We start from the raw sequence: 26,159 nt of genomic DNA on the forward strand, positions 1-26,159 counted from the left end.
AACACACAGCTGCTTGATTAGAGGTGGAGTGAGGATTTGAACCCAACATGGTATGTTTCTGGAGCCCAGATTCCCAACTCTGCTCTCCTGAAATATTCCAGATGGCTGACACAACCAAATAGGGCTATTTATCATCAGTTAGGGAGTGTGATTGGGACTTACGAATCATAAGCTTTGCCTGTCTTCCTTGTTGATAGATGGATAATATTCCCTTAAGAAATAGGCATTTACTTTTAAGAATTCAAGTTTTCTAGGCCTGACTTAAATTAGGAAGATTTACAGAAAGTTAACTTAAAGAAAAACAAACATACAAACAATGCCAACAAAAACCACCACTGAAAATAAATCCAACAAAATTATTTAAAAATCAACACTTTGCACTTTGTTCTTACATACAATTCTAAAACATCTATTAAACACGTTTTAAAAGTGTGTTGGAAGGTAAAAGTAAAAATAATGAAATTCTTAAGTATTTAATTAAAATGTGAAGAGAATTCTGGTGTGTTAAGCTAGTGATTGGAAATGGCCTATACTCTTAATACACAATTTACCTTGATTTATAACCTTGGAAAGTCATTTAGTTTCTTTCTCAATTTCCTTATCTATCTTATTCTAATCTCATTTGGAGTGAGGGAAAAATTAATTAGGACACACACAGAAGCCAAATAGTTATTTGAACTAAAGCTGCCTAACAAGTAAGCAATTTTTTGTACTAAATTATAGTAGTGAGCTGTATCTAATAGCTTTTAATCAAATACATTAACATGTTTTATGAAAAATTTTGCAAAATTAATACTGCCAGTTCTACCATCACTTTCTATCTTTATCCTCATTTCCTTTGGTCCTATTCAAGTTCTGTTCTGACTTTCTATCTCCTAATATCACCAGAGTCATAGCATGGCATAGCTGTAGAGTTTTGACTAGAGAACAGTAAGTTCACAGCACATGCACACACACACACACACACACACACACTCACACTCACACACAGTCCTTTACTGCTGGAAAAGTAACCAAAAAGAAGGATGTAGAGAACCATTTTTCCCCATTGCCACAGCTAATGAACACTGATATATTAATTACGCAAAAATGCCAAATCCTCTTTTCTAAAGCTAAAGTAGAAAATCTAAATCAACAAGAACATTTTTAAAAATTTAATCTTTTAGGTATTTTAAAGTCAATTATGAGTGGTTTCTTAATAAATAAATGTATTTATAAACTGTCATATTCCTCTAAATAAATCCAAGATATAATCATTCCTATTTGAAAAGGAGATCATTATTTATCTTACAAGAATTCTTTGCTTTAGAAAATGACTTGTAGGAGTTACTGTGTAGATAACTTGTTTGAGAAACTTAAAATAAAATTCAGTTTGCATATGACTTTTGAGAAACATATTTCATAAGGTCTTCAGTTGCTTTTTAGAAGCAAACTTACAGAAGATAAATCAAGCAAGAGCTGAAAATATCACAATTAGTTTTGGAAAAAAGTACTGCAAACACAAGCACAATGACTGCTCAAGCCTCTCTGGAGGCCTGTCTAGACTACACACAGGCTGAGAACTTATGTGGAAAGGGCAAATTTAGGCAACAGCTGAAATTTTAAATTCTGAACATGCCCTGTGTTGAGAAATGGCAGAAACGCTGGTCACTATCTGGACAGTTGGGTTCAAGCCATTGTATTCTCCTGCCCTCTGCCCTTCCTTCAGAATCGATGAGTGTCATGAATGCAAATAGATATGTAGTATTTGTCTAAGAAACCAAGATAGTGTACAACGATACCTTAAAAAATACTTGGAACATAGCAGGTTTTATGACCTAATATTTTTGTGACTAGAGATATTATTGAAATTGAGACTATGTTGTTAAATTTATTAAGCACTTATTTGTGCTCCCTAAGGAAAAGTACCTAGATTTATTCAGAGAAATGCAGTGTAATATTTTGTGAGATGGCCATGCAATGCAATAAATTTGATTAGGATAGTTCAAGCCAAGTTCACTGGGAGAAGGGTAGCAAAGAGGTGAAACTTATTTTTGTCAAAGAAAGAAGTCCAAGCCATAGATTCTAAATATATTTTTTAAAATCAAAGGGTCATGTGAATGAAACTTTATTTTTAGAATGTTGAAATATCTGAAAATTAAAAAAAAAGCACTCTGGACAAAGAGATTTTTGTAGCAATGTTCTTTTGGTAATGTCCTAAAGTATATTTTTTAGTAATGCTTATAACAGGAAATAAAACTTGATGGAAAATCAGGCAATTTAGGTTATATTCATTTGCTCTAACTTTTATGGATACTAAAATCTATAATAAAAACTCTACTGCTGAAAGCTTTAGATATGAAATGTTATCTACTATCTTTATAAAAGAAAGATAAAAATTTTAAGGAGAAACTTGTCTCTCTAAATAGCATGTTCATTTTAGGTTTATTGAAAGTAGACGTCTTCCAAAATATCGCTCTTATTAACTTAGACCTATAAGAGATTGGAATTTAAAACTAATTCACTTTTATTCTCTTGATCTGGTAGCTCAAGATAGCTATTTAAAGTGCAACATTTAATTAAAAAGGAAAATTGACAGTCTATATGAATATTTTCAAAAATAAACGAGCTGGTTTCCCTCAATTTTTTTGATACATAAGCTCTTTCTTGGGAATAGCTTATGCAACTTGGAGAACCTTTATTAACCCTTTCATGGTAGCTATGAACTTATTTCAGCACATAAATCATGCTGCATGGCTACACTGAATAACTGATTTATATAACAAAGGTAATGGTTTTAAAAGTGTGATCTATAGAACCTTTGATGCCACATTTTCTTTTCTCTTTTCCTTTCTGAAGTTTTGGATAAAGTGAGTTTAAAAATTTTAGGCCACTTCCTGGGTTTGGTTTTTTGTAAAGATGGCTGATGGGCTATAGTTCACCCTTGTTATAAACATTTCTAGACATTCCTTTAATTCCTATAATGTATCTTCTTTGTCATTTTCAAATCCTGCTGTAATACCTGACTGTGAATTTCCAGGCAATTAAAAAGAAAGGTACTATAACAACAAATGATTTCATGATAAAATGAGAAAAACCAATGGAACTGCAACCTTACAGGGAGTAGTTACCTGCTGGGGACATACAGAACATTTTACATTCTCATAGAACTTACTTTGCTCATATAGTTGCAAAACAGCTCTCCGTCATTCATATCACAAAAAGTAACCCTAAACATACTTGCCACTCATCACTGCTTATAAAAATTCATACCTGCTTCCACACACAGTTGCTATGGCTTTGAAGCAGCCAGATGCAAGTTGGTAGGAACCTGTGTAGCATCGGTCAATTGCCCAATTAAAAAGATTTATTTGGTCAGGATTAAGTTCCAGTAGCAAGACAACAACTTCGCAGCCAAGTTGATGAACCTGAATACATGGAGCAAATCAATATTATTCATATTTGACGAAAGAATGTTCTAGAGAAAGATACAGATAAAGCTTAGTCAATATAAACTGAGTAAAATGAAAGGGAAGACTGAGCTTTCATTTTGGTTAATTTTTTTTTTTTTTTTGAGATGGAGTCTCGCTCTGTCGCCCAGGCTGGAGTGCAGTGGCGCAATCTCGGCTCACTGCAAGCTCCGCCTCCTGGGTTCACGCCATTCTCCTGCCTCAGCCTCCCCGAGTAGCTGGGACTACAGGCGCCCGCCACCACGCCCGGCTAATTTTTTGTATTTTTAGTAGAGACAGGGTTTCACCGTGGTCTCGATCTCCTGACCTCGTGATCTGCCCGCCTCGGCCTCCCAAAGTGCTGAGATTACAAGCGTGAGCCACCGCGCCCGGCCTTATTTTGGTTAATTTTTATGTCACATATTCTTCAAGAGAGTATAATGTCGCAACTGAAAACTGAGATGTATACATTAAATTTGATCATGTAAGTCTGTTACATAGGGTCCACCTATTCTCAATTTTTACCTCTGAAAAGGAGTGGCTGGGCGTGTTGGCTCACGCCTGTAATCCCAGCACTTTGGGAAACTGAGGTGGGTGGATTACCTGAGGTCAGGAGTTCGAGACCAGCCTGGCCTCGAACATGGTGTAACCCTATCTCTACTAAAAATAGAAAAAATTAGCTGGGCATGGTGGTGGGTGCCTGTAGTCCCAGCTACTCAGGAGGCTGAGGCAGGAGAACCACTTAAACCTGAGAGGCGGAGGTAGCAGTGAGCTGAGATCGTGCCATTGCACTCGAGCCTGGGTGACAGAGTGAGACTAGGTCTCAAAAAAAAAAAAAAGGATGAAGACTTTATTGGCAAATTTTTTTGCATTTAAAATATTTCTGAAAAATACATGTATTTGGTTTAAAAAATCCAATATACAAAAGGATATCCTCTATGTATTAGCTCAGAGTATTGTGGGGGATCATTTGATGTTACCACCGTGCATGCAGAGTGGCCACTCACCAAAAGATTTTGATGCCAGTAGGAATAGTGATAATTATAGTGGCAGATATGAAGTATGCTTGTGTATCAATGTCTATTCCTACTACAAAGTCTCTTAAGGAAAAAATCAGAGGAAATATGATTATGAAGATTGGTTACTAAATATACTGTGTGAAGCTTAGCGGCCTATATTACAAAAAGAAATACAGTCTCAATAGACTCTTCTTACTCAAAGTTTTTTAATTAAAAAATCATACTAGATAGAATTAATAGGATGCTGAATCGATGATGCCTGAAGCTACTCTCAAATACTAGATGGTCAGTGAATATGCACATTTGTCCAGGAGAAGCCTGGTGCCTAGAGGCTACATATGTTACTTTCTTCTCAGAAACTAACATTCTGGCCTGGAGTGATGGCTCACACCTGTAATCCCAGCACTTTGAGAGGCCCAGGCAGGCGCATCACTTGAGGTCAGGAGTTTGAGACCAGCCTGGCCAATGTGGTGAAACCCTATCTCCATTAAAAATACAAAATTAGCTGGACATGGTGGTGTGCGCCTGTAATCCCAGCTACTGGGGAGGCTGAGGCACGAGAATCACTTGAACCCGGGAGGCAGAGGTTGCAGTGAGCTGAGATGGTGCCACTGCACTCCAGCTGGGGCAATGGAGTGAGGCTCTGTCTCAAAAAAAAAAAAAAAAAAAAAAGAAAGTAACGTTCTGGTGCCTCCTCTTAAGGTTGTTCTCTCTTCTTGCCAATTGAAGCCAGGTGGAAAAGGCAAGATTCTGGCTTCTTTATGTTTTTTTACTTACAAGGTTTGGGCCTAGGTGGGAGTGATATTCTAACTGGATGGTCAAACATCTTCAACCTAGTTTCCCCTAATTGGCTTTAAGTAATTAGCAGCAGATAAAAGCTGATGATATTATTGCAAATGACTTAACATGTCTCTACTAAAAATACAAAAAATTAGCCAGGTGTGGTGGCGGGCGCCTGTAGTCCCAGCTACTCGGGAGGCTGAGGCGGGAGAATGGCATGAACCCGGGAGGCAGAGGTTGCAGTGAGCCGAGATCGTGCCACTGCACTCCAGCCAGGGGGACAGAGCGAGATTCCGTCTCAAAAAACAAAACAACAACAACAACAACAACAACAAAAAACATGTCTTTAAAAAGTTAGACTTGAGAGAAGAATCAAGCTTTTATTGTACTTCAGAAACTTATATTGAGGTACAAAATACACAGAAATAGTATATAATTCCTATGTATATCATGAGTCATTTTAACACCTTCCTATGATCACTACCAGGTCAAAAACCAGAATATTGCCAGCACCACTGAACCCTCCCCTGGGCACTCTCTTAAACACCAGCCTGTCTTTCCTACCCAGGAGAAACCACTATCTTGACTTCTAGCACTACTCGTCAGTATGGGCAGTTTTTGAGGTCTATATAAATGGAATTATACGGTATATAATTTTGTCTCCTGTGGCTTTTATTTGCATTTCCCTCATGCTATAGACTGAATGTTTGTATCCCCCCAACCCCCAATTCATATTTAAATCTTAACCCCCCAAGGTGGTGGTATTTGGAGGTGGGGCCTTTAGGAGGTGATTAGGTCATGAGTTGGGGAGCCCCTGTGAATGAGATTAGTGCCCTCATAAGAAAGACCCCAGAGAGTTCCCTTGTCCCTTATGTCAAGTGAGGACACAGCAAAAAGACTGCTGCCTATGAACCAGGAAGAAGGCCCTCACCAGACATAAATCTGCCAGCACGTTAACCTTGGACTTCTTGACCTCCAAAAGTGTGAGAAATAAATTTCTGTTGTTCATAAGCCACTAGTCTATGATATTTTGTTATAGCCGCCTGAATGGACTAAGATACATGATTATTAATGAGCTTGAGAACCTTTTCTTATGTTTACTGCTCAGTTAGATAACCTCTTTGGTGAACTGCTTAAGTTTCTTGCTCATTTTTCTATTGAGTCTGTATTTATCTTATTTATTTGTAGGGGTACTTTATATATTCTAGATAAGAACCCTCTGCTGACTGTGTGTTATAGACATCTCTCACTTTATGGCTAGCCTGTTCACACTCTTAATGGTGTCTTTTGGTGAATAAAAGTTAATAGCTCTTCCTTAGGGTTAGTAATTTTTGCATTCTGCTCAAGAAATCTTACTGTAACCCCAGGGATGAAGATATTCTTCTGGATTATTTTCTAGAGACTGTTATTTTAGCTGTTACATTTATATCTACAATCCACCTGCAATGAATTTTTGTAAAGTGTGAGGAAAGGGTCAAATTTTTTTTCTTTCTTTCCTTTAGTAAGGCTATCCAATTGACCCCAAATTACTTACTGGAAAAAAACCATTTTTCTCATAGGTCTGCAGTGCCATCTTTGAAATAAAAAATGTGTGCATATACATAATACATGCGTAATTTTCTGGCCTCCCTATTCTACTCCATTGGTATATATACTTATTCTTGGTCAATAGTTCAGTGTTTTAATGACCATACATTTATAATAAGTATTGGTTTCTGCTAAAGTGAATCCTCTCACTTTGATTATAGTGTTCAAAATTATCTTAGCTATTTTTGGTCATGAAAGGAACTTTCAGTTGTCATAAATATCCTGCTCAGATTTTGACTGGAATTGCATTGTCTCCATAAATCATTCTGGAGGAGAACTGACTTCTTTACAATAGTGAATCTTCCACTTCAACAGCATGGTATATTCTTCCATTTATTAGATGTTTAATTTTTCTCATTAATGCCTTATATATTTCTATGTATGAGGCCTTGCACATTTTTGTTAGGTTTATTCCTAAGTATTTAATGTTAATTCCTAATTTTAAAATGCCATTATAAGTGGCATAATTAAAAATTTATTTTTCCAGCTCCCCATCGTTGCGGTACTAAAATATAATTGATTTTTAATTTTGACCTTTCATATGGCAACCAGGCTAAATTCACGATTAATTCCAACACTTTATCTAAAGACTTGTTGGAATTTCCTACACACACAATTGTGTCACCTGTGAACAATGAGTTTTATTATTCTTTATAATCTCTTCTTTCCTACTCCACTGGCTAGGATCTCCAGTATGATGTTGATAGAGGTGGTGACAGTAAGCTTCCTTGGCCATTTTAATCTCAGAGAGAACACTTTAAAATTAACTATTAAATATGATGTTTACATATTTTATATTAAATATGGTGCTCATAGGGTGTTTTTTTTTCAAGGTGCCTTTTGTCAAACTAAGGATGTTCTTTTCTATTTGTAGTTTTGTCAGGAGTTTTTCTCATGAATAAATGTAGAACTTTATCAAATGCTTTTCTTACATCTGAGATCGTGTTTTTGAGATTCTGTGAATATAGTTAATATGTGAATTAACTGACAGACATTTGAATATTAACCAACCTTACAGTTCTTGAATAAACCCAATTTGACCATGGTAAATCATCTTTCTTCTATATCACTAAATTCAATTTTCTAATATTTTATTTAAAGTTTTGTATCTATGTATTAGAGAAAATCTCATGAATGAGGCTGCCTTTTACTTTTCTTTCTTGCTACAACCTTTTCTTGTTTTATTATCAAGGTTATTCTGGTTTCACAAAATGTACTGGGATGTATTTCCTCTTCATCTGTTTTCTCTTTAAGAATTTGCATTGAATCCATGCAATTTTTTCTTTAAATGTTCAGTAGAATTCATCAGCAAAGCCATCTGGTTTTATAGTTTTCTTTTTTTAACACTTTAAAGAAAGTCACTCCCTCTTTTTTGATTGAACTTGCCACGGATTTATGATTTTTTTTAGTATTGTTAACAAATTCAACTTTTGGTTTAATAATCACTACCATTAATTTGTTTCTCTTTCATTAATTTCTACTCTTATTTCTATTATTTCCTTCATGGTACTGTTTTTGAGTTTGATATTCTATTCTTTTTCTAACTTCTTGTGATGGATGTTTAGGTCATTGATTATCCACCTTTTCTCTCTTTAATATGAGAGTCTTCAGAAAGCTCATGGAAAATGTATATTATGAAAAAATTATGCATGGATTAAAACTCTTTTGCACCAAAATGAACTTGTGCTAACTTGTTATATCATGTCTGAACAGAATTTAGTTTGAGGCACTAAGAAGGAGAAGTCATCAGTTTGAAAAGAGCCCCTATCAGAGTAACATGAATCCTGCTGAAATTGAAGCAAGTACAAACATCAAATTTATAGTGAAGCTTGGGTGGAAGAATAGTGAAATCATTGCTGCTTTACAAAAAATGTATAGGGGCAATTCTCCCAAAGAAATTAGCAGTTTACAAATAGAAAACCTGTTTTAAGATGATATTGAAGATGAAGCCCACAGTGGTAGACCATCCATACCAATTTGTGAGGGAAAAATTCATTTAGTTTGTGCCCTAATTAAAGAGGACTGACGATTAACAGCAGACACAATAACCAACACCACAGACATCTCAATTGGTTTAGCTTATACAATTCTGACTGAAAAATTAAACTTTAGCAAATGTTCCATGTGACGGGCACCAAAACTCATCATCAGTAGACAAGCAGAGCTTTCAATGAAAATTTTCAACAAATGGAATTAAGATTCTATAGATCTTCAAAGAATTGTAACAGGAGATGGAACGTGGCTTTACCAGTGCTATCCTAAAAACAAAGCACAATAAAAACAATGGCTACCGAGAGATGGAAGTGGCCCAGTCAAAGCAAAAGTGGACTATTCAAGAGCAAAGGTCATGGCAACAGATTTTTGGGGTGCTCCAGGAATTTCGCTTGTTGACTTTCCGGAAGGCTAAAGAACAATGACATCTGCTATTATAAGAGTGTTTTGAGAAAGTTAGCCAAAGCATTAGCAGAAAAATACCTGGGAGAACTTTACCAGAAAGTCCTTTTTCACCATGACAATGCTCCTGCTAATTCTTCTCATCAAATGAGGGCAATTTTGCAAGAGTTCTGATGGGAAATCATTAGGCATCCATCTTACAGTTCTGATTTGGCTCCTTCTGACTTCTTTTGGTTTCCTAATCTTAAAAAAATCTCTAAAAGCCACTAAATTTTCTTCAGGTAATAATGTAGAGAATGTGGCATTGACATAGTTAAGTTTCCAGGACTTAGTTCTGGGATGGATTCTTTAGGCATGGATTAAGCAAAGACTTCAAAAAATGTCTTGACCTTGATGGAGATTATGTTAAGAAATATATTTTTAAAATTTTTATCTTTTAATTCTATTCTTCCACAAAGCTTTTTGAAGTCCCCTTGTATATGTGTTTCAGGCTGTGCATTTCATTCTAAGAAAGGCTTTACTTACAGCCCACAAGTTTAGTATATAGTACTTTCATTATTCTTCAGTTAAAAATATTTTCCAGTTTCCATAGTAATTTATTCTTCAACTCACTGGTTATCAGGAAGTATTTTTAAAAATTATCTTTTTGTTATTGAATTGAATACCAACTTAATGCTACTCTGATTAGAGACCATAGTCTCTATCATTTCACTAATGTAACCTTTGCTGAGATTTGCTTATGGTCAGTTTTGATAAATGTTACTATCTTTTTTATCTTGATGTATCATAGTGTAAAGTGAACAACACATAAATCTATACTTGTGTGGCTGATGTGTGAAGAGGTATTGTGAACAATGCTTATAGATCTCAGTAACTCAACTGAGGCAGAACACAGAAGACATTTAAAAACAATGTATTTTTGCCTATACTTACTCGTAAATCTTGACAAGCCAGAATGTTGTCAAGCCATTTATATAGGTAGCCATCTGGGGAAAGGCCCACATTGTCGAAGACAGGGCCACAGCACAGTACTGCTGACATTGCCTGATGATAAAAACACAACAAGACATGGAAATGAAACTTGGAATGATCTAATGGTATCCAACTGACTTTATAAAACATAATTGTCAGAATTATAAATGATAAGGGCCCTCTAAACACACTTATTTCTCCAAGATTTTTAAAGTATTCTTTAGTAGCTTTAATAAAAAATACCAGATTCCAAATTTGGCTCTTTTCATAAGAATTAAAAACTCATAAGTTTACCTTTGTGGACATTTAATTTTATAATTATAACAACTCTTTATGATCAGAGTAAGTATTCAAAACCAAAAAACCATTTTGCAATATTTAAAATAAGCTTTCCTTCAATGTTTCAAGTGAATTCTGCTTATAAGATAAATATAGCTTTTCAAATTTTGCTTTTACGACAAATATTGGACTAATGTATTGAACTGAGACAGCATAAAATATATGAAAAATATGAAAGTAAATAATTATAATCCTTAATCAAAGGTAAATAAAATGAAAAATATAAACTTTAGTTCCTCTAAAGGGGTGGGTGGAGGGATAAACCAAGGGAAGGTAGGAGAAGAGGAGATCTTGAATAACTTTGTAATTGGCAGGTCCAACTGACTATCAGGGCCATAGTTTAAATTAGCTCCACCGAGGCAAAGGTAACCTGAGAGTCAGCAACTTATGTTGTATGACAGAGCTGATATACAGTTAGTTTTCTGAAGGAAATTAGGCTGTAAAGGAGTCATGCTTCTGAAGATTTTGAATAGTCCTAGTTGGGGGGAAATTTATTTCTGGCAGTCTTCTAGGATAGAAGGAGATTAAAAAGGGAATGTTGCTCTGGGTAGATTTTGAACTTGAGGTGATGTCTATTTTTTTCTTTTTTAGGTTGAAAGTTAATTGACAAGACAGCTATATAATGGGTAAAGGAGCAAAAATATGTGGTTCCCATACAGGAGAAATATGAGAAGAAAATGGGAGCTTAGAAAAGCTATGTATAGTATTCCATGGTGTATATGTGCCACATTTTCTTCGTGTCCTTTGTAGGGACATGGATGAAACTGGAAAACATCATTCTCAGTAAACTATCGCAAGGACAAAAAACCAAACACCGCATGTTCTCACTCATAGGTGGGAATTGAACAATGAGAACTCATGGACACAGGAAGGGGAACATCACACTCCGGGGACTGTTGTGGGGTGGGGGGAGGGGGGAGGGACAGCATTAGGAGATATACCTAATGCTAAATGACAAGTTAATGGGTACAGGAAATCAACATGGCACATGGATACATATGTAACAAACCTGCACATTGTGCACATGTACCCTAAAACCTAACTTATAATAAAAAAATAAATAAAATAAAATAAAATAAAAAAAGAAAAGCTATGTATGTGTGTGTCCATGTGATTTTTTTGTATGTGCGCTTAGATTTTATTCTATTCTATTGTATTATTTATTTTAAGCTTATTTTTAAGGCATGTTTATTGGTTTAATGAGAGAGACCATCCATCTGACAAAAGTCATTCGTGAGTACAATGTCACCTACTTTTAATGCACAATACTGATATCTTGTAATCTGATGATTTCTGTCACTGTAACGATCCAGAGGAGTGAACATAATGCTGAAGGGTCCTGCCCACTGGCTGAATAAGATGAAAAGATGGTGCCTCAGGCTTTGCTGGGGGAAGAGAAATCTTCGGTGGTGAACTAGGGAGAAAAACACACTTAGAGGTTACAAGACTGGACATACTCTATAACGCTATTATATATATTTCTTACATTTTGAGGAAAGGAACCACTTCATTTTTTAACTACAGTTTTCTTTAGGCAATGAAACATGCACTTAAAAAGTCAAGCCACATTTTCTTTTCTAAGTGTGCACTCTTCCTGTCCTCACGTTGCAGCCAGCAGCACCTTGACTCAGAGAGGGAAATAAAGATCAAAAATAGGACCTGCAGAGATTTTTTTCTAATCAATATCTGGGAAAATTGCAACACTTCCCATTCAGCTGCTGCTTACATATTAAATGTTTTCTGACTGCTGCCCATCTTTAAGAGAACTCGGAAATAGCATAGACTGTCTATTTCAAACTCACATAGGTACTTCACTTTAACTGAAGAGGTAAACTCAAATCTTAATTTAGGGTCGCTGAAGATAAGGATTGGTAAGAAGGTAATTAACATCAAAATAGTGAAAAGTGGAAATACTAGTTGATAAGGGGCTTTTTGTAATAATACGGAAAAATTTAATTAGAATAATTTTTTATAGCAAACTAACCAGCTATTTTATTTTCTATGTTCTATTAGAATGAAGATGTTTCATACCCACTTGCTCTGTGAAGGATAATTTTCTCCATAATGTAATATTTAATCAAATGTAAAATATATTAAGCTTTATAGAACTACATTGAATGTGTTGGTAGGGTAGAGTCAGAGAGAAGAAATGTTGCTGAAATTACCTGTTCACAGATTAGTACAGAGACAATGTGAAAAAAATGAAGCCTGTGTGAATGTTCCTTCTGAATTACTTCCTTCCTATGGAAATCCATCAGTTCATTTTCAGATGGAAACCAAAACAAAGAATAGAAATGACACACACAAAGCCAAATTTAATACTTATCATTCCCCTTCCAACTCTGTACTGAGTAATGACAATCTGTTCTCATATATATGTCCTAGTATCTCGAAGTAAATAAACAATACCATCCCAGACCTGCATAAAGGCCAGTAGGGTTAAAGACGAAAGCACCGTAATAAAGAACACGAATGGGCTTCCAAGCATGAATGGTAATTTCTTGTAACGGATCACCGTACCTGGAACACACTGAATCAAGTTGGCCACCATTGCACTAAAATGTGCCCGGATATCTTTAAGAATTTCAACTTCTTTGTCATTTTCAGCTTCGAGGAGCATGCGGGTCAAGTCCACGTATTCTAAGAACAAAGCTCCCAGGGCTAAAGTATCCCGCTCTAGGGCTCCATTTGTGCTGGAATAAAGGAAAATTAAATTTTTAGATGATCAGTCTTTATGTCAAAGTAATACGGGCTTCATGAAAACTAAGATTCACTGTCACAGCTCACACACTAAAGTTGTTCCTAACCTATATGCAGTCTAAAGAAAATATGAAAAAAGAAAAAGCGAGCTTTTTTGGATTTTTCTAAGTTAAGGGTATTATATTTAAAAACAAAGAAAAGACAAAAGAGAGAGACAGAAAGAAAACAAAAAGATCAGTCGGGTGAGAAGAAAGCAACTCGGTAGAATTCTGACCCTACCTGTCACTTATTACACCAGCGTCAGCCAAAAGTTCGAAAATTCGAAGTAGTTGTAGCCTTAACAAATCTCGCCGTTCTCGGCGTTTCTTGTTCTGTGTAGAAAGAGGTAGTATCACTTACAGACACAGGCAAAACAATATTAACTTTGCTTTAGAAAATGGTATTAACAAAAGGCATAATCTAGTCATTTTCAATTTTCTAAGCATAAAAGTCAGCATATATTTTTCTCTCTTCCTGATCCTCAGAGGAAATGCTTGCTATCTACAGGCTAATAAGAGAAACACATCATAAGTGGGTTAGTAAATATTAGGTGGAAATGTTGAGAACCAACAAGCCTCATTTCCCATATGCTCCCAGTGTCTGCTGAAAGGCAGAAGCATCCGAAACCAGTGAAAGGAGCAGGGGACATGAAATAATCCCAATTCTGGTCATGGAAGTAACACTGTTTATTCTTATTCACACTGCTGAATTTGTTATTTCTTTATTTTTACATTTTATTTATTTATTTTTGAGATAGGATCTCACCATGTCACCCAGGCTGGAGGGCAGTGGTGTGATCTTGGCTTATTGTAACCTCGAACTCCTGGGCTCAAGTGATTCTTCTGCCTCAGCCTCTCGAGTAGCTGGGACTACAGGCGTGCACCACCACACCTGGCTACTCTAGTAGCTGGGACTACAGGCATGCACCACCACACCCGGCTAATTTTAAAAAATTTTGTAGACCTAGGTCTTTCTATGTGCCCAGCCTGGTCTCAAACGCTTAGCCTCAAGTAATCCTTCTACATTGGCCTCCCAAAGTGCTGGGATTACAGGCATGAGCTACTGCACCTGACGTAATTTCTGCTATTTCTTGCATCATTGCTACTATATGAGAAGCCTTCTTTCTAGGTTTTTTTTTTTTTTTTTTTTTTTTTTTTTGCTGAGTTTTTGGGTTTTCGCGGGTGGAGGTTCACTGCAACTCCACCTCCAGGTTCAACGACTCATCACCTCCGACGCCACCATGCCCAGCTAATTTTTGTGTTTTTAGTAGAGACGGGGTTTCACCATGTTGGCCAGGATGGTCTCGATCTCTTGACCTCATGATCCGCCCGCTCTGGCCTCCCAAAATGCTGGGATTACAGGCGTGAGCCACTGTGCCTGGCTCTTTTCTAGTCTTATTATTATTTTTATCCTGGTACATTAAAAGTTCATCCTTTTCAGAATTCACTTCAGGGAAGGTGATGCTAGGGAAAATGCCTCATATGCCAGATGAAACAAATTACATTCTTGGCCATTTGACTCCTTGTAAAAAAACAAGCAAACACACAAAAACCCAAAATTCAATTTTAACTCAAACTTCTTGCAAAAGAATGTAATAGTTGACATACATGAGTATTTTACATTGTTTTGCATTTGTATGTTTAGGACATAAAATCTACAGAACCATTTTATACCAAATACTTAATAAAAACTGAAAAATAATAAAAACAACAAAAGTTAAAATATCAAGATTCATTTGTTAAAAGCTGTTAGGTGTTTGTATTTTTTTTTTTTTTTTTTTGAGATGGAGTCTTGCTCAGTCACCCAGGCTGGAGTGCACTGGCGCGATCTCGGCTCACTGCAAGCTCCGCCTCCCGGGTTCACGCCATTCTCCTGCCTCAGCCTCTCCGAGTAGCTGGGACTACAGGCACCCGCCACCAAGCCCGGCTAATTTTTGTATTTTTAGTAGAGACGGGGTTTCACCGTGGTCTCGATCTCCTGACCTCGTGATCCTCCCGCCTTGGCCTCCCAAAGTGCTGGGATTACAGGCATGAGCCACCGCGCCCGGCCAGGTGTTTGTATTCTTTAGGGGAAATCACTGGGTTTGATTTAAATTCAGATGATTGTCCAAAAAACCAAGCCTTAATTTTTTAAATTCAAATTCTTACCTCTGGTCTTCTTTCCAGAGCTTCTTTCATTAATGGATGAAGTTCTTCTACCAATTCTCTATGGAGGAAAAAGGTCAAATTTGAAATTCATTGTTTTTGACACCAAACTTGTCACTAAATACTCTATATCCATTCAATCCCAAATCACTTGCTTTTTGCACTTTGCTTCTAACATCACAATCTCCCTGACCTTTTCATTTCCCAATCACGTGCTAAGCTGGAAACAGATATTGGCCTATACTTTGTATTATTGGTCTTAATTCCAGTGCTATGCATATAATTTTGGCTCAGTATCTATTTGTTGACTTGATTTTGATTTAACGTTCTGGAGATCTCTATGGCAAAAACCAAACAAACAAAAAAAGAAAACCCTATGTGAACAATTAAACAATATTTTCCAAGTATTTGCTAAATTCAAGTACTTTACTGCAAGTTATGGAGCTGAAGATAAATAAAATTGAGCCCCTGTACACAAGAAATTTTCAGTCTAATTAGTGGAAAAGAGATGGGTGCAATTACCACAGTGCTGCATTTGGGATCTGTGCTCCGCAAACTGACTTACAGTTGACTTTAAAACAAAGCCTTTTTTGGATTTCAGAACTAAATTCCTTTATTTCCACTATATAATAAATAAAAAATTCTGTATGGCAAGTACTAAAATTGTGAGATTCCCATCAAAACCTTTTCTTTTATGTAGTAAAAATATAAGTCTTGATCACAATATATATCTTTGTTCTGATTATCTCCAGTTCTCAACATTATACTTTCTAATCTAATTAGCTCTCTTCTTCAAGAAATAACTTCTGAATTGCTAGGTCAAAAAACAGACAAAAAGATAAGATGTAGCTTGTTGTCAGACTAGTATGTAGATATTTTGTCTGTATTATGCCCAAGTTTGAAAACCTTGTACTTTCTGGTAGGATATTTTGTTCTATTAAACATCACCAGCCAGGAAAATCCAAAGATGGGAAGATAAACTCTATGACATTCCACATCGAGAGACAGAAAGCCTGAGTTCTATTCCTGATTTCCTGATTTCTCCAATGCAGACATTAGAATTTCTTCATTGAAGAAATGGGAATAACATCGATAGTTTCCTCCACTTTACAGCTACCATTTAACAAATATTTACATTGTGAATATTTACATTTAATATGCCTTCTCAATAAATTTATGAGATGGATTCTCTAATTTTACTAACATTTAAAAAATTAGACAGATACACTTATTTATTTTTATTATGCCAATTTTACAGTTGAGAAAACTGAGGCCCAGAGACATTAAGTTTTCTAGACTCATGAGGCTAGTTGGTTGCATAATCTTACCTGCCTCTAGGAATATTTAGAGGTCTATATATGCAAAACAATCTTAGATTCTTCAGGTAAGAATGTTGGGTAATTTCAGGGATTGTTATTGTTATCTCCTTGTATGTATGTATGTATGTATGTATTTATTTATTTATTTTTACTTTATTTTAATTTTTTGGTGACTGAGTATCACTCAGTCGCCCAGGCTGGAGTGCACTGCAACCTCTGCCTCCCAGGTTCAAGCTATTCTCCTGCCTCAGCCTCCCAAGTAGCTGGGACTACAGGCACACACCACCACGCCTGGCTAATTTTTGTACTTTTAGTAGAGACGGGGTTTCACCATGTTGCCCAGGCTCGTCTTGAACTCCTGACCTCAGGTGATCCACCCAGCTCAGCCTCCCAAAGTGCTGGGATTACAGGCATGAGCCACTGCACCCGGCCATCTCCTTGTATTACTATATGATATTTTGTCTTAATTAATTAACCAATAACCAGTAAAACCCTGGTTAACTGGTAACCTACGCAGTCAGAACCCACAATTACTTCTTTTAAGAATAAAATCTGGGCCGGGAGCGGTGGCTCACGCCTGTAATCCTAGCACTTTGGGAGGCCGAGGTGGGCCGATCACGAGGTCAGGAGTTTGAGACCATCCTGGCCAATATAGTGAAACCCCATCTCTACTAAGAATACAAAATATTAGCCAGGAGTGGTGGTATGTGCCTGTAATCTCAGCTACTCAGGAGGCTGAGGCAGGAGAATTGCTTGAACCTGGAAGGCAGAGGTTGCTGTGAGCCAAGATCACGCCACTGCACTCCAGCCTGGGTGACAGAGTGAGACTCCATCTCGAAAAAAAAAAAAGAATAAAATCTGACTCTAACCATAAATAACTTAGATCTTTTTCAGTAGCTTCTAAAACATCTTATTAATCTTTATTTTTCAAGTAGGGTTTCTCATAAATGCTTGGAGGTTTCTCATTTCTATCTACATGGAAAATTTTGTTTGCGATTTTATTTGTCTTTATAGGGTTTTGTTGCTTATCTAAAGTCATCAGAGGCAACCCAAACTAACATTTTACAATGTCTCTTTCAAAGGCTTTGACAGTACTTCAAATGGAATGATTAATTGATTGCAAATGTGAATAAATAAGGAATCCAGAAAGCAGGTATATGGTTATATTAAGGCAAAGAAAGTGCCCTACAGAAAGATCAACCAAGCCAGACATGGTAGCTCACGCCTATAATCCCAGCACTTTGGCGGGCTGAGGCGGGTGGATCACTTGAGGTCAGAAGTTCGAGAACAGCCTGGTCAACATGGTGAAACCCCGTCTCTACTATAAATACAAACATTAGCTGGACGTGGTGGCGCGGGTCTGTAGTCCCAGCTACTCGGGAGGCTGAGGCAGGAGAATTGCTTGAATCCAGGAGGCAGAGTTTGCAGTGAGCTGAGATTGCACCACTGCACTCCAGCCTGTGTGATAGAGCGAGACTCCGTCTCAAGAAAAAAAAAAGAAAAAAAAGAAAAGATCAACCAATGGAACTGAACACATTGGAAAGGGTTTTATCAATGCTTAACCTTTGAGAATCTGTTGGGTAAATGGCTGAGGAGCAGACTGTTACTATTTTGACATGATAACCTCTGAACAGTCTGGCTAACTGGGATTGATACTGAACTATCTTCATTTTTAGTTGTCTAAAACAAAGCTTGCCAGTGAAATAAAATCTGAGAGGTGAAATCAAAGTTGCAATGACTAAAAGTGACAGGTGAAGCAGTTGCAAGGAATGCTTGTTACATGCACATCAACCAAGACGATGTAGTGGGAAGTCACACAAAGCCTATAAACTCTCCAGGCACATGCCAACACACAGACTCAAATGTGAGGTAATAAAGGAACTACAATAGCAGCAGATGTATGAATTTAGAACAACTCATTAAGACTACTGTACCTGAAAACAAGGGAATTTGTTCTTCCAAATCCTAAAACTAAGGACTCTGTGATCTCAATGCTCTCTAGTCTCATCAAAGGCACCAACTGCTTTAACAGAACTCCCACCGATGGGGTGCCTATGGCCTGAAATAAGTTGAATACAAGTGAAAAAGGGTAACACGGTAACTGATGGTTCCTTTAATCAAAGGATGATCCCATTATAACAGTTTCAAAGTACTGAACCACATCCCAAGGCACTGCCATCATTTCAGGAAACACACACACACACACACACACAAATTTAATACAGCAAAATGAATGCAATTCTCACCTGGAACACAAATTCTAAAGAATTTTTTTTTTATAACGGTCTTCTTTTTAAAAACATTTAAGTCTATAAAGCTATCTTTAACAAGATAATTTATTTAATCAAGGCATGATTTAAAGGTGAATACTCGGTGAGAAGTGAGAGAAATGTAGTGTGGTGTTGTAGGACACAAACCAAACCTCAGGGCACGAATAAATACAAGTCACTCTATGGTCTTAAGCAAGTTTCTCAACTTTTCTTTATCTTTGGTTCCCTACTTGTCAGGGAGGAGTAATAAATTATTCATATAAACACTCAATGGAATTTAGAAATGTGTAGGATGAAAATCTGATCCCATAATACTCCAGATGGCAGGCACAGTGCAATTTGCACTGTGAACTCTAGACAAACAAGCTAAAAAAAAACCTTACAGAATAATTCTTCTGAAGCATGTCATGTCACCTTGTTATCGTAGCTCACTGTACCATCAGGTGTGGTCGCCATTATTTCTGGAGTGGAAGCTCTTAAGTGTCCTGGGCTCATAATACTGGGTTTTGCAACTCCAAAACAAAGAATTAGGTAATTTCTCCACAAAGTAACATAGTTGTCTCCGCTGCTGGCAGTGCTGGTTTTCTTGGCATTAATTGGGCTACTAGAAATATGGAGTCAAAAACAAGAGTGAAACTAAGTTCTGGATTTTAAATATCACTTATTAAATAAAGATCATAGGAAGTACTCAAATAGAGTTGAACAACTGTCGATTAAGAATGTTATTCAAAGAGTATCCGCATTGGATAAAAAGTCAAACAGAAGAACTTTAAAGTATCTTTTACCATTAAAAGTCTGAAATTATAGACTTAGACAATCATACTGATTATTAAGGCAAAAAACCACTAGCTTTAGACAAAAATTTTTTAATGTTTTTACTCAGTGTTAAGAATTCTCTAGTAGGAAGTTCAGAAGTTGGGATGATAACATCCCAATCTCTTGCACAAAATGAAAATTTAAGAGGGCGAATGGAAAAACAAGAGGGCAGAGGAAAACACAAGAATCCCTTACTTTGGGTCCACCAGAGGCATCACTGACTGGAGCCGAGTGAAGGCATAAGGCCAGGCATAGCTGAGGGCTGTGGGGCAGTGCTTGGGTAAGTTCTCCTGCCGGAGGAAGCTGAAGAGGCAGAGGACCCAGGGGTCTTTGACAGACTGTGCAAATATCCAGACATGGGAAGGGCTTTTCACATCATAATGGCTATTGACCAGGACTGCGTTCCATTCCACCAACCACTGCAGATCCACATTGTGGGTGAGTGGTAATGTTGCCTGTAGTTATAAGAGGTAGGTTGTGAGTTAAACTCGCACTGAAGTTATCCATCCTCATCAGGGCTCAGCCTGAATACTCATTCTTGCACAGTGCTTCTCCTGAGTGCACTGGGCTGGCTTTGAATCTGAAACACCAATCCTGCACCTACCACATTTGAACTTGGTGTGTGGTCATCAGTCTTCCTATGCTAGATGATAAGCAGCTTAAGTGCAAAACTTAAGAACTTGGGTCACATTTTGACAGGTTTATTGCCACAGAGCACTGCGCATCAGTACACAGAAGCTGTTCACTAATTATTTGTTGAATGAATATATGACAGTAAATTTAAACTGAACCATGGATTCACTATTTTAAAATTCTGAAAAGTTATTCATCTCTGAGATTCACAAATGTGTTTTTATCATTGTAATTAACACATTCTTAAAGCTATGATCTTCTCTATCTTTCCTTACACTGAAATATCTTCCCTTTGATTTAGAGAGATGGCTAAGCACAATCCCTTTTATGAAGGACATTCTACTGACAGTTTTTGAGATAAGATACCTATGTATTCTTATTTATTTATTTATTGAGACAGAGTGTTGCTCTGTCACACAGACTGGAGTGCAGTGGTGTGATCTTGGCTCACTGCCACCTCTGCCTCCCAGGTTCAAGCGATTCTTGTACCTCAGCCTCCCCAGTAGCTGGGATTACAGGCAATCGCCACCACGCCTGACTAATTTTTGTATTATCTTTTAGAAGAAGCAGGGTTTCACCATGTTGGCCAGGCTGGTCTCGAATTCCTGACCTCAAGTGATCTGCCTGCTTCGGCCTCCCAAAGTGCTGAGATTATAGTCGTGAACCACCACACCCGGCCAAGATACCTACATATTCTTGCCCTATGATAGCAAGCAAAAATAAAAATCTCTTGAAATCTCTTGAAAGATAAATATCTATATTAGTAAGTTCTTATATTCCATTTTGTTCTCTTTTAAGTCTAGATACCAAAGTTCAGGGGACATCAATTTTCAAATAATCTAGTTATTGTGCCAAGAGAGGACACTGCCTTTATGTTTGTAAAATGATGAATTTACCTGTTGGGTTTATGAGTTCCCATGGGTAAGAGTGTTGTAATTGTGGCCTCAATGGTCAATAGGCTGTAAGGGGCAGAGTTGGAGCTACAGAGCCTGAGAGATGAGATGGCAACATAGGCTCTGCCCAAAGCCTGTGACCTGAGAAAAGTACTGAACATCCCAGAATCTCTGTGTATTGAATTTATGACTTGGGAATTATAATGCTGATCTCACCAAATCTTTCAGTGAATTACATGAGATAAGAGCTGTAAAAACACCTGGCACAAAGCAGCTGCTGCTTCTCCCATGACTCTCTTCCCATTTCTGTACATCTTCCTAACTGCAGTATTGCTGAGCTAGTTACCCAGCTTAAGATTTTGATTTTGGTAACACAGAGAACAAAAGCACATGAACAAAACATAAAGTGTTATCTGTAGGCAAGTAGGATACATACATTAAACAAAGATTAGTATTCCATTCCATATCAAAACAGTTTGAAATTCTAAAAGAAGTAGGACTATTTCACTATTACTGTTAAGGTCTGCAGTACCTGGCTTATAGTTTTAGTGTATTATTATTATGACCATAAGCAAGAACAGGGCCACTAAAAATAGGGATCTGTTTTCAATCAATTAGAAAAGGCCATGAAGAGCTCTGAAATGTCTTCAGGTTTTGTATACATTTATAATTATCTGACAAGTATCTGCACATCAGGCATCAGCAACATCAGTAACATGGATTCTGCAAGGAGTCTCAGCTCTGCCCTGCCTCCCTTCAGCTATTTAGCCTAAATTAATCCAGGTCCTGTTATTATACTTTTATTTTTTAAAAGTCAGATAACTAAAATCAGTTTAAATTTCCCTTCTACACTTGTTCAGGAAATTGAAAGTTGCCAATGTGCTTTTAAAAAGGAAGAATGTATTTGTGTAGCGGATAAAGCTCTCCTAGGTTCAGAGTCCAAACCTGGGAAGGAGAGTTCGAGAGCCCAGACTTGACCCTGGGCTCTAAAACTCTCCTTTTGTGTGACTGTGGACTTACCCCTTAACATTTTTGAGTTTCAGTAACTTTGAGAATCAAATCGAATAATGAATGTGAAAGCACTCTGTAAACTATAAAGTATCACATAAATAGAAGTTACATATTAAGTACAATATTAAGTGTTAAGTATAATATTAAGTGATAAGTACAATGAAAAAGGCAAAGTAATTTTCCTTAAGAATCCTGAGCAATTCTTAAAACTGTAGTTTAAAAATATTATCTATATTCCTAAGACCCAGATTTTGTGTGAAATTTATCTGAATGTCTCTTAAACTAACATCTGAAAAACTAGTCTTATCTTCATAAGTACCTTTGGGTCAGTTTGTTAATCTGACATAAACACCCAAATTATTCCACATAATTTTTCACTGACTATTTTAGATAGGTCCAGAGCTTTTAAGAGCCATTAATTGAATCAAATGTGTACTTACTGAATCCGAAACTGCTACATGAATAAAACTTTCTAGAATGGAAGAACTTAGCTGATCCATGACATCAATCATCGGCCTGTCGTCATCCTGTACAAACGGGAGGTGATTACTCTCTATGGGAAAATGAATCCTCCCCACCCACCCCACCTCCTTCGTCTGACACATGAAGCAGAACAGCTTGTGAGATAGCGATAAGGATTTTCTCACAGAAAAGTGAGTACCCAGAGGGTGGAAGGCAGTGAGCAAAACTCCTGTGGTTCTGAGCTTCATCTTTCAAGTTTTAGTGGAAGATAATTAGAGCTCCAATTTCACATTGTACTGAAAAGACATATACCTGAATTTCAGACTCATACATATACATGAGAATCTACCAGCACCATACATTATTCACTACAGTGTTCATGTTATTAATTTCGAGGAGTAGAAATCCCGCAAGAACATGCTTTGTTAGACCACTGACTAAAACGCTACTTATTTTAAGTCATTGGTCTGTTAAAATAACTGATGAATTGTTTACTGTGACTGAATTTTAGTCCCAAAGAAACTAGACCGACCACACACTCTTTGTAGTATCTACATAGTATGTAACTATTTGATAAAAGATGCAAATTGGAAAGGGCACGAGAGAGTATCTTAGTGAAAATTCTACGTGACTAACACAGAAATGAATGGATTCATTAATTTATATATCATAAATTTATAAATTAATTCATCCATTCATTTATATATTATGAACATAATATATGGAATGAATATATAAATGAATATTCATTTATTTATATATTACATATTCATTCACTATCCTTTATTATGGAGAAATTTGAAAATATAAAATTATTTACTCAAAAGCCTTATAGAAAAGCCTTGGGATGTCTCTATTTGTGTGTGAATGACAATGGTTTAAAAAACATTATGGCTGGTCAAAGAAAGCAACATATGTGAGGAACATCCTTGATGTAGTCTAGTGGATTAGCACTTAAGAAGTGGGGCGTTAGAGGTATGTGTATATATCTTTTGTTGAATTTTGACTCTGTTACATTCTAGCTGTTGATTTTGGGGAAGGCAGTTAACCTCTCTAAGCCTCCGTCTCAGTATCTGTACAATGGGATAATAACCAAACCAATCCTTAGGTTATTATGAGGGTTAAGTGAGATATTATGTATGAAGCACTTAGCACACTACCTGACACATACATGGTAATTATTATTATCAGTACTTTCATAATTACAAACTTGATGAAGGTTTGCTAAAATATAACATGTCTTAGAGATTCATTTACGAGATGCGAGAGATGTGGCCCTGAAATACATCAGAAAGCTATTTAAAGAAATGTGAAAAGAAAAGCCTGTGAAGTTGAAAATATTTTATAAAGACAGTGACTATATGAAGTATTATAAAACAAAATTAGTTATTTTTAAAAGAAGAAAATAGAAAGTGGTAATTTTCTAAAGAAGTACATGACATGAAAAGCTGGTCCTTCTTTCATCAAATTATGCATTTGGTTTGGCCACCCATGCCAGCTTGCAAGATAGCAATAAGTGTTTTCTCTGAACAAGGTGTACAGCATTTAGCCAAATGTGGGATGTTAGCAGGCACTGATCATGCTTAGTAACTGGCTTCCTTCTCCCATTTCAAGAGGACATGTTTTTTGTGATGCCATTTTCTACCATCATCAAGATTAAACATCTTTCAATTTGCCAAACTCTTTGGTACCTTGATCATTTCAAATGAGATATATTATTTTTTCAAGTTTATTCTCTAATATAAAGTAATAATATCTTCTTAATTAGATGTGTGCTGAACATTATGAAGGAAATGATTCATAGCCTAAATTAATCTTAAAATTCTTCACTTCTTAGCAAAGTAATGTCCCTGGAGAACTGGGATTGGTCTTTTCTATTGCTTTTAGAAAATATGACTTACATCTAGTAGATCAAGAATGCTATTACAATCGTTTAAAACCTAACAATGAATGAAAAATGTGACACCACATGTAACATAAACGTACATGAAATAGTAATGCATCATTTGTAGTTTTTAATCTAAATTTCAGAACAATTGAAAGTAAGAAATGGAAAAATTCATAAGACTAATCCATACCTCAGGCTGCCCCAGGGCAATAAATAACGCTCGAATTTCCTTGAGGATTAAAACAGACAGTTTGCGTGTGGCCACCTGGAAACTGCAGAGTAAAACCAGAGCAAAACCTTCTACAGCGTGGAGTACACTGCAGTGGGGACCTCGTTCCGACTGAATTCTATGACTGGAGCCATTTGCAATGAGCTGTTATGCAATAAGAACAACATTCTGTATTCAGCAAAATAACAATGGAAGAAGAATACACTCATGTTTTATATATCTTTTGCACATTTGACCTTGTAAATATTAAAATAAATGACAATGGTTTAGAACCAGATGTGTCTATGAATTTACTATTATTCATGAAATATCCTAGATCCCCTTCTATCTTTCAGATCAATTGTTGCTGCAGAATACCATCAACCATCTGTTACTTCTGATGAAAAATAACTCTTCAAAGGCTATTAATGTTAATAAAAACACAACTCCTTTCATCTATACCACTTGGTATTACACTGTATATACAATCAAAGTGGCCAAAGTTGTTATTTAAATTCTCCATAGACTTTTGGACACTATTAAATCGAATTTTCAAACATTTACTTTCTATTTCTCCTTGCTTACTTGTTTGTATGTTAGATTCTAATCTAGGTTTTGCACAGGTCTGTGATGGATTCTGAAAGTTCCCAATCCCCAACCAAGTGAATCTAAAGTAAAAGCAAGCCAGTCAACAGGGAAGTTTCCACCTTCATTTTTGTTTTCCCCTTACAAGCATATATAATCTTTGCTTTTCTACCTATCACGTGTTGGCATGTCTACAACACAGGGAAGTGAGAAGGAGCTGAATGTCATCTCTGGGGTTAGCCTCTCAGGAATCCCAGCTGTTCCCCAGATGCTACTATACTGCCATGAGCCTCCACAGTCTTTAGACTCTCTGTTACACTCTTCTCCAGCCAGACCCCTTTCTCCATCTGCTCATTGCCAATGCCAAGTTCCCACCACCCTGGTTCTCCTCTGACAACACTCCTCCTCAATGCCCTCTGCAAAATGTTATCACTACCTCAACCATTTAGGACTGAGACATGAAAGATAAAGAAACCACAAGACTGCACTGTCTTCTCCGTGCATATTGAACAAAGCAGCCCATATGTTGCTGGCTAAAAATAACTAGTGGACAGCTGACTTTTATATACCTATATCCACATCCATACCCATATCAGTATGTACATCCATATCTATATCCACACCTACACCTACATCCACATCCACATCAATATCCACATCCATATCCATATC

At 36.7% G+C, this 26,159-nt stretch overlaps 1 protein-coding gene across 3 annotated transcripts in view; it reads right to left on the minus strand.

Annotated features, from left to right (window-relative positions):
* Positions 1–26,159, minus strand: part of FRY (FRY microtubule binding protein) — a 461,448-nt gene that overhangs the window by 101,853 nt on the left and 333,436 nt on the right. For all 3 annotated transcript variants that reach the window (XM_032150526.2, XM_058437701.1, XM_058437702.1), the window contains 11 exons: positions 24,885–25,067; positions 22,785–22,871; positions 20,003–20,262; positions 19,406–19,595; positions 18,656–18,780; positions 15,406–15,463; positions 13,499–13,590; positions 13,040–13,212; positions 11,773–11,933; positions 10,142–10,252; positions 3,253–3,407 (listed from right to left, as the gene is read on the minus strand). In XM_032150526.2, the coding sequence (XP_032006417.1) occupies positions 3,253–3,407; positions 10,142–10,252; positions 11,773–11,933; positions 13,040–13,212; positions 13,499–13,590; positions 15,406–15,463; positions 18,656–18,780; positions 19,406–19,595; positions 20,003–20,262; positions 22,785–22,871; positions 24,885–25,067 (1,595 nt within the window). The remainder of the gene's footprint in view (positions 1–3,252; positions 3,408–10,141; positions 10,253–11,772; positions 11,934–13,039; positions 13,213–13,498; positions 13,591–15,405; positions 15,464–18,655; positions 18,781–19,405; positions 19,596–20,002; positions 20,263–22,784; positions 22,872–24,884; positions 25,068–26,159) is intronic.

The sequence above is a fragment of the Hylobates moloch genome, unplaced genomic scaffold, assembly GCF_009828535.3.
Source record: "Hylobates moloch isolate HMO894 unplaced genomic scaffold, HMol_V3 SCAFFOLD_4, whole genome shotgun sequence".
NCBI classification, from domain to species: Eukaryota; Metazoa; Chordata; class Mammalia; order Primates; family Hylobatidae; genus Hylobates; species Hylobates moloch.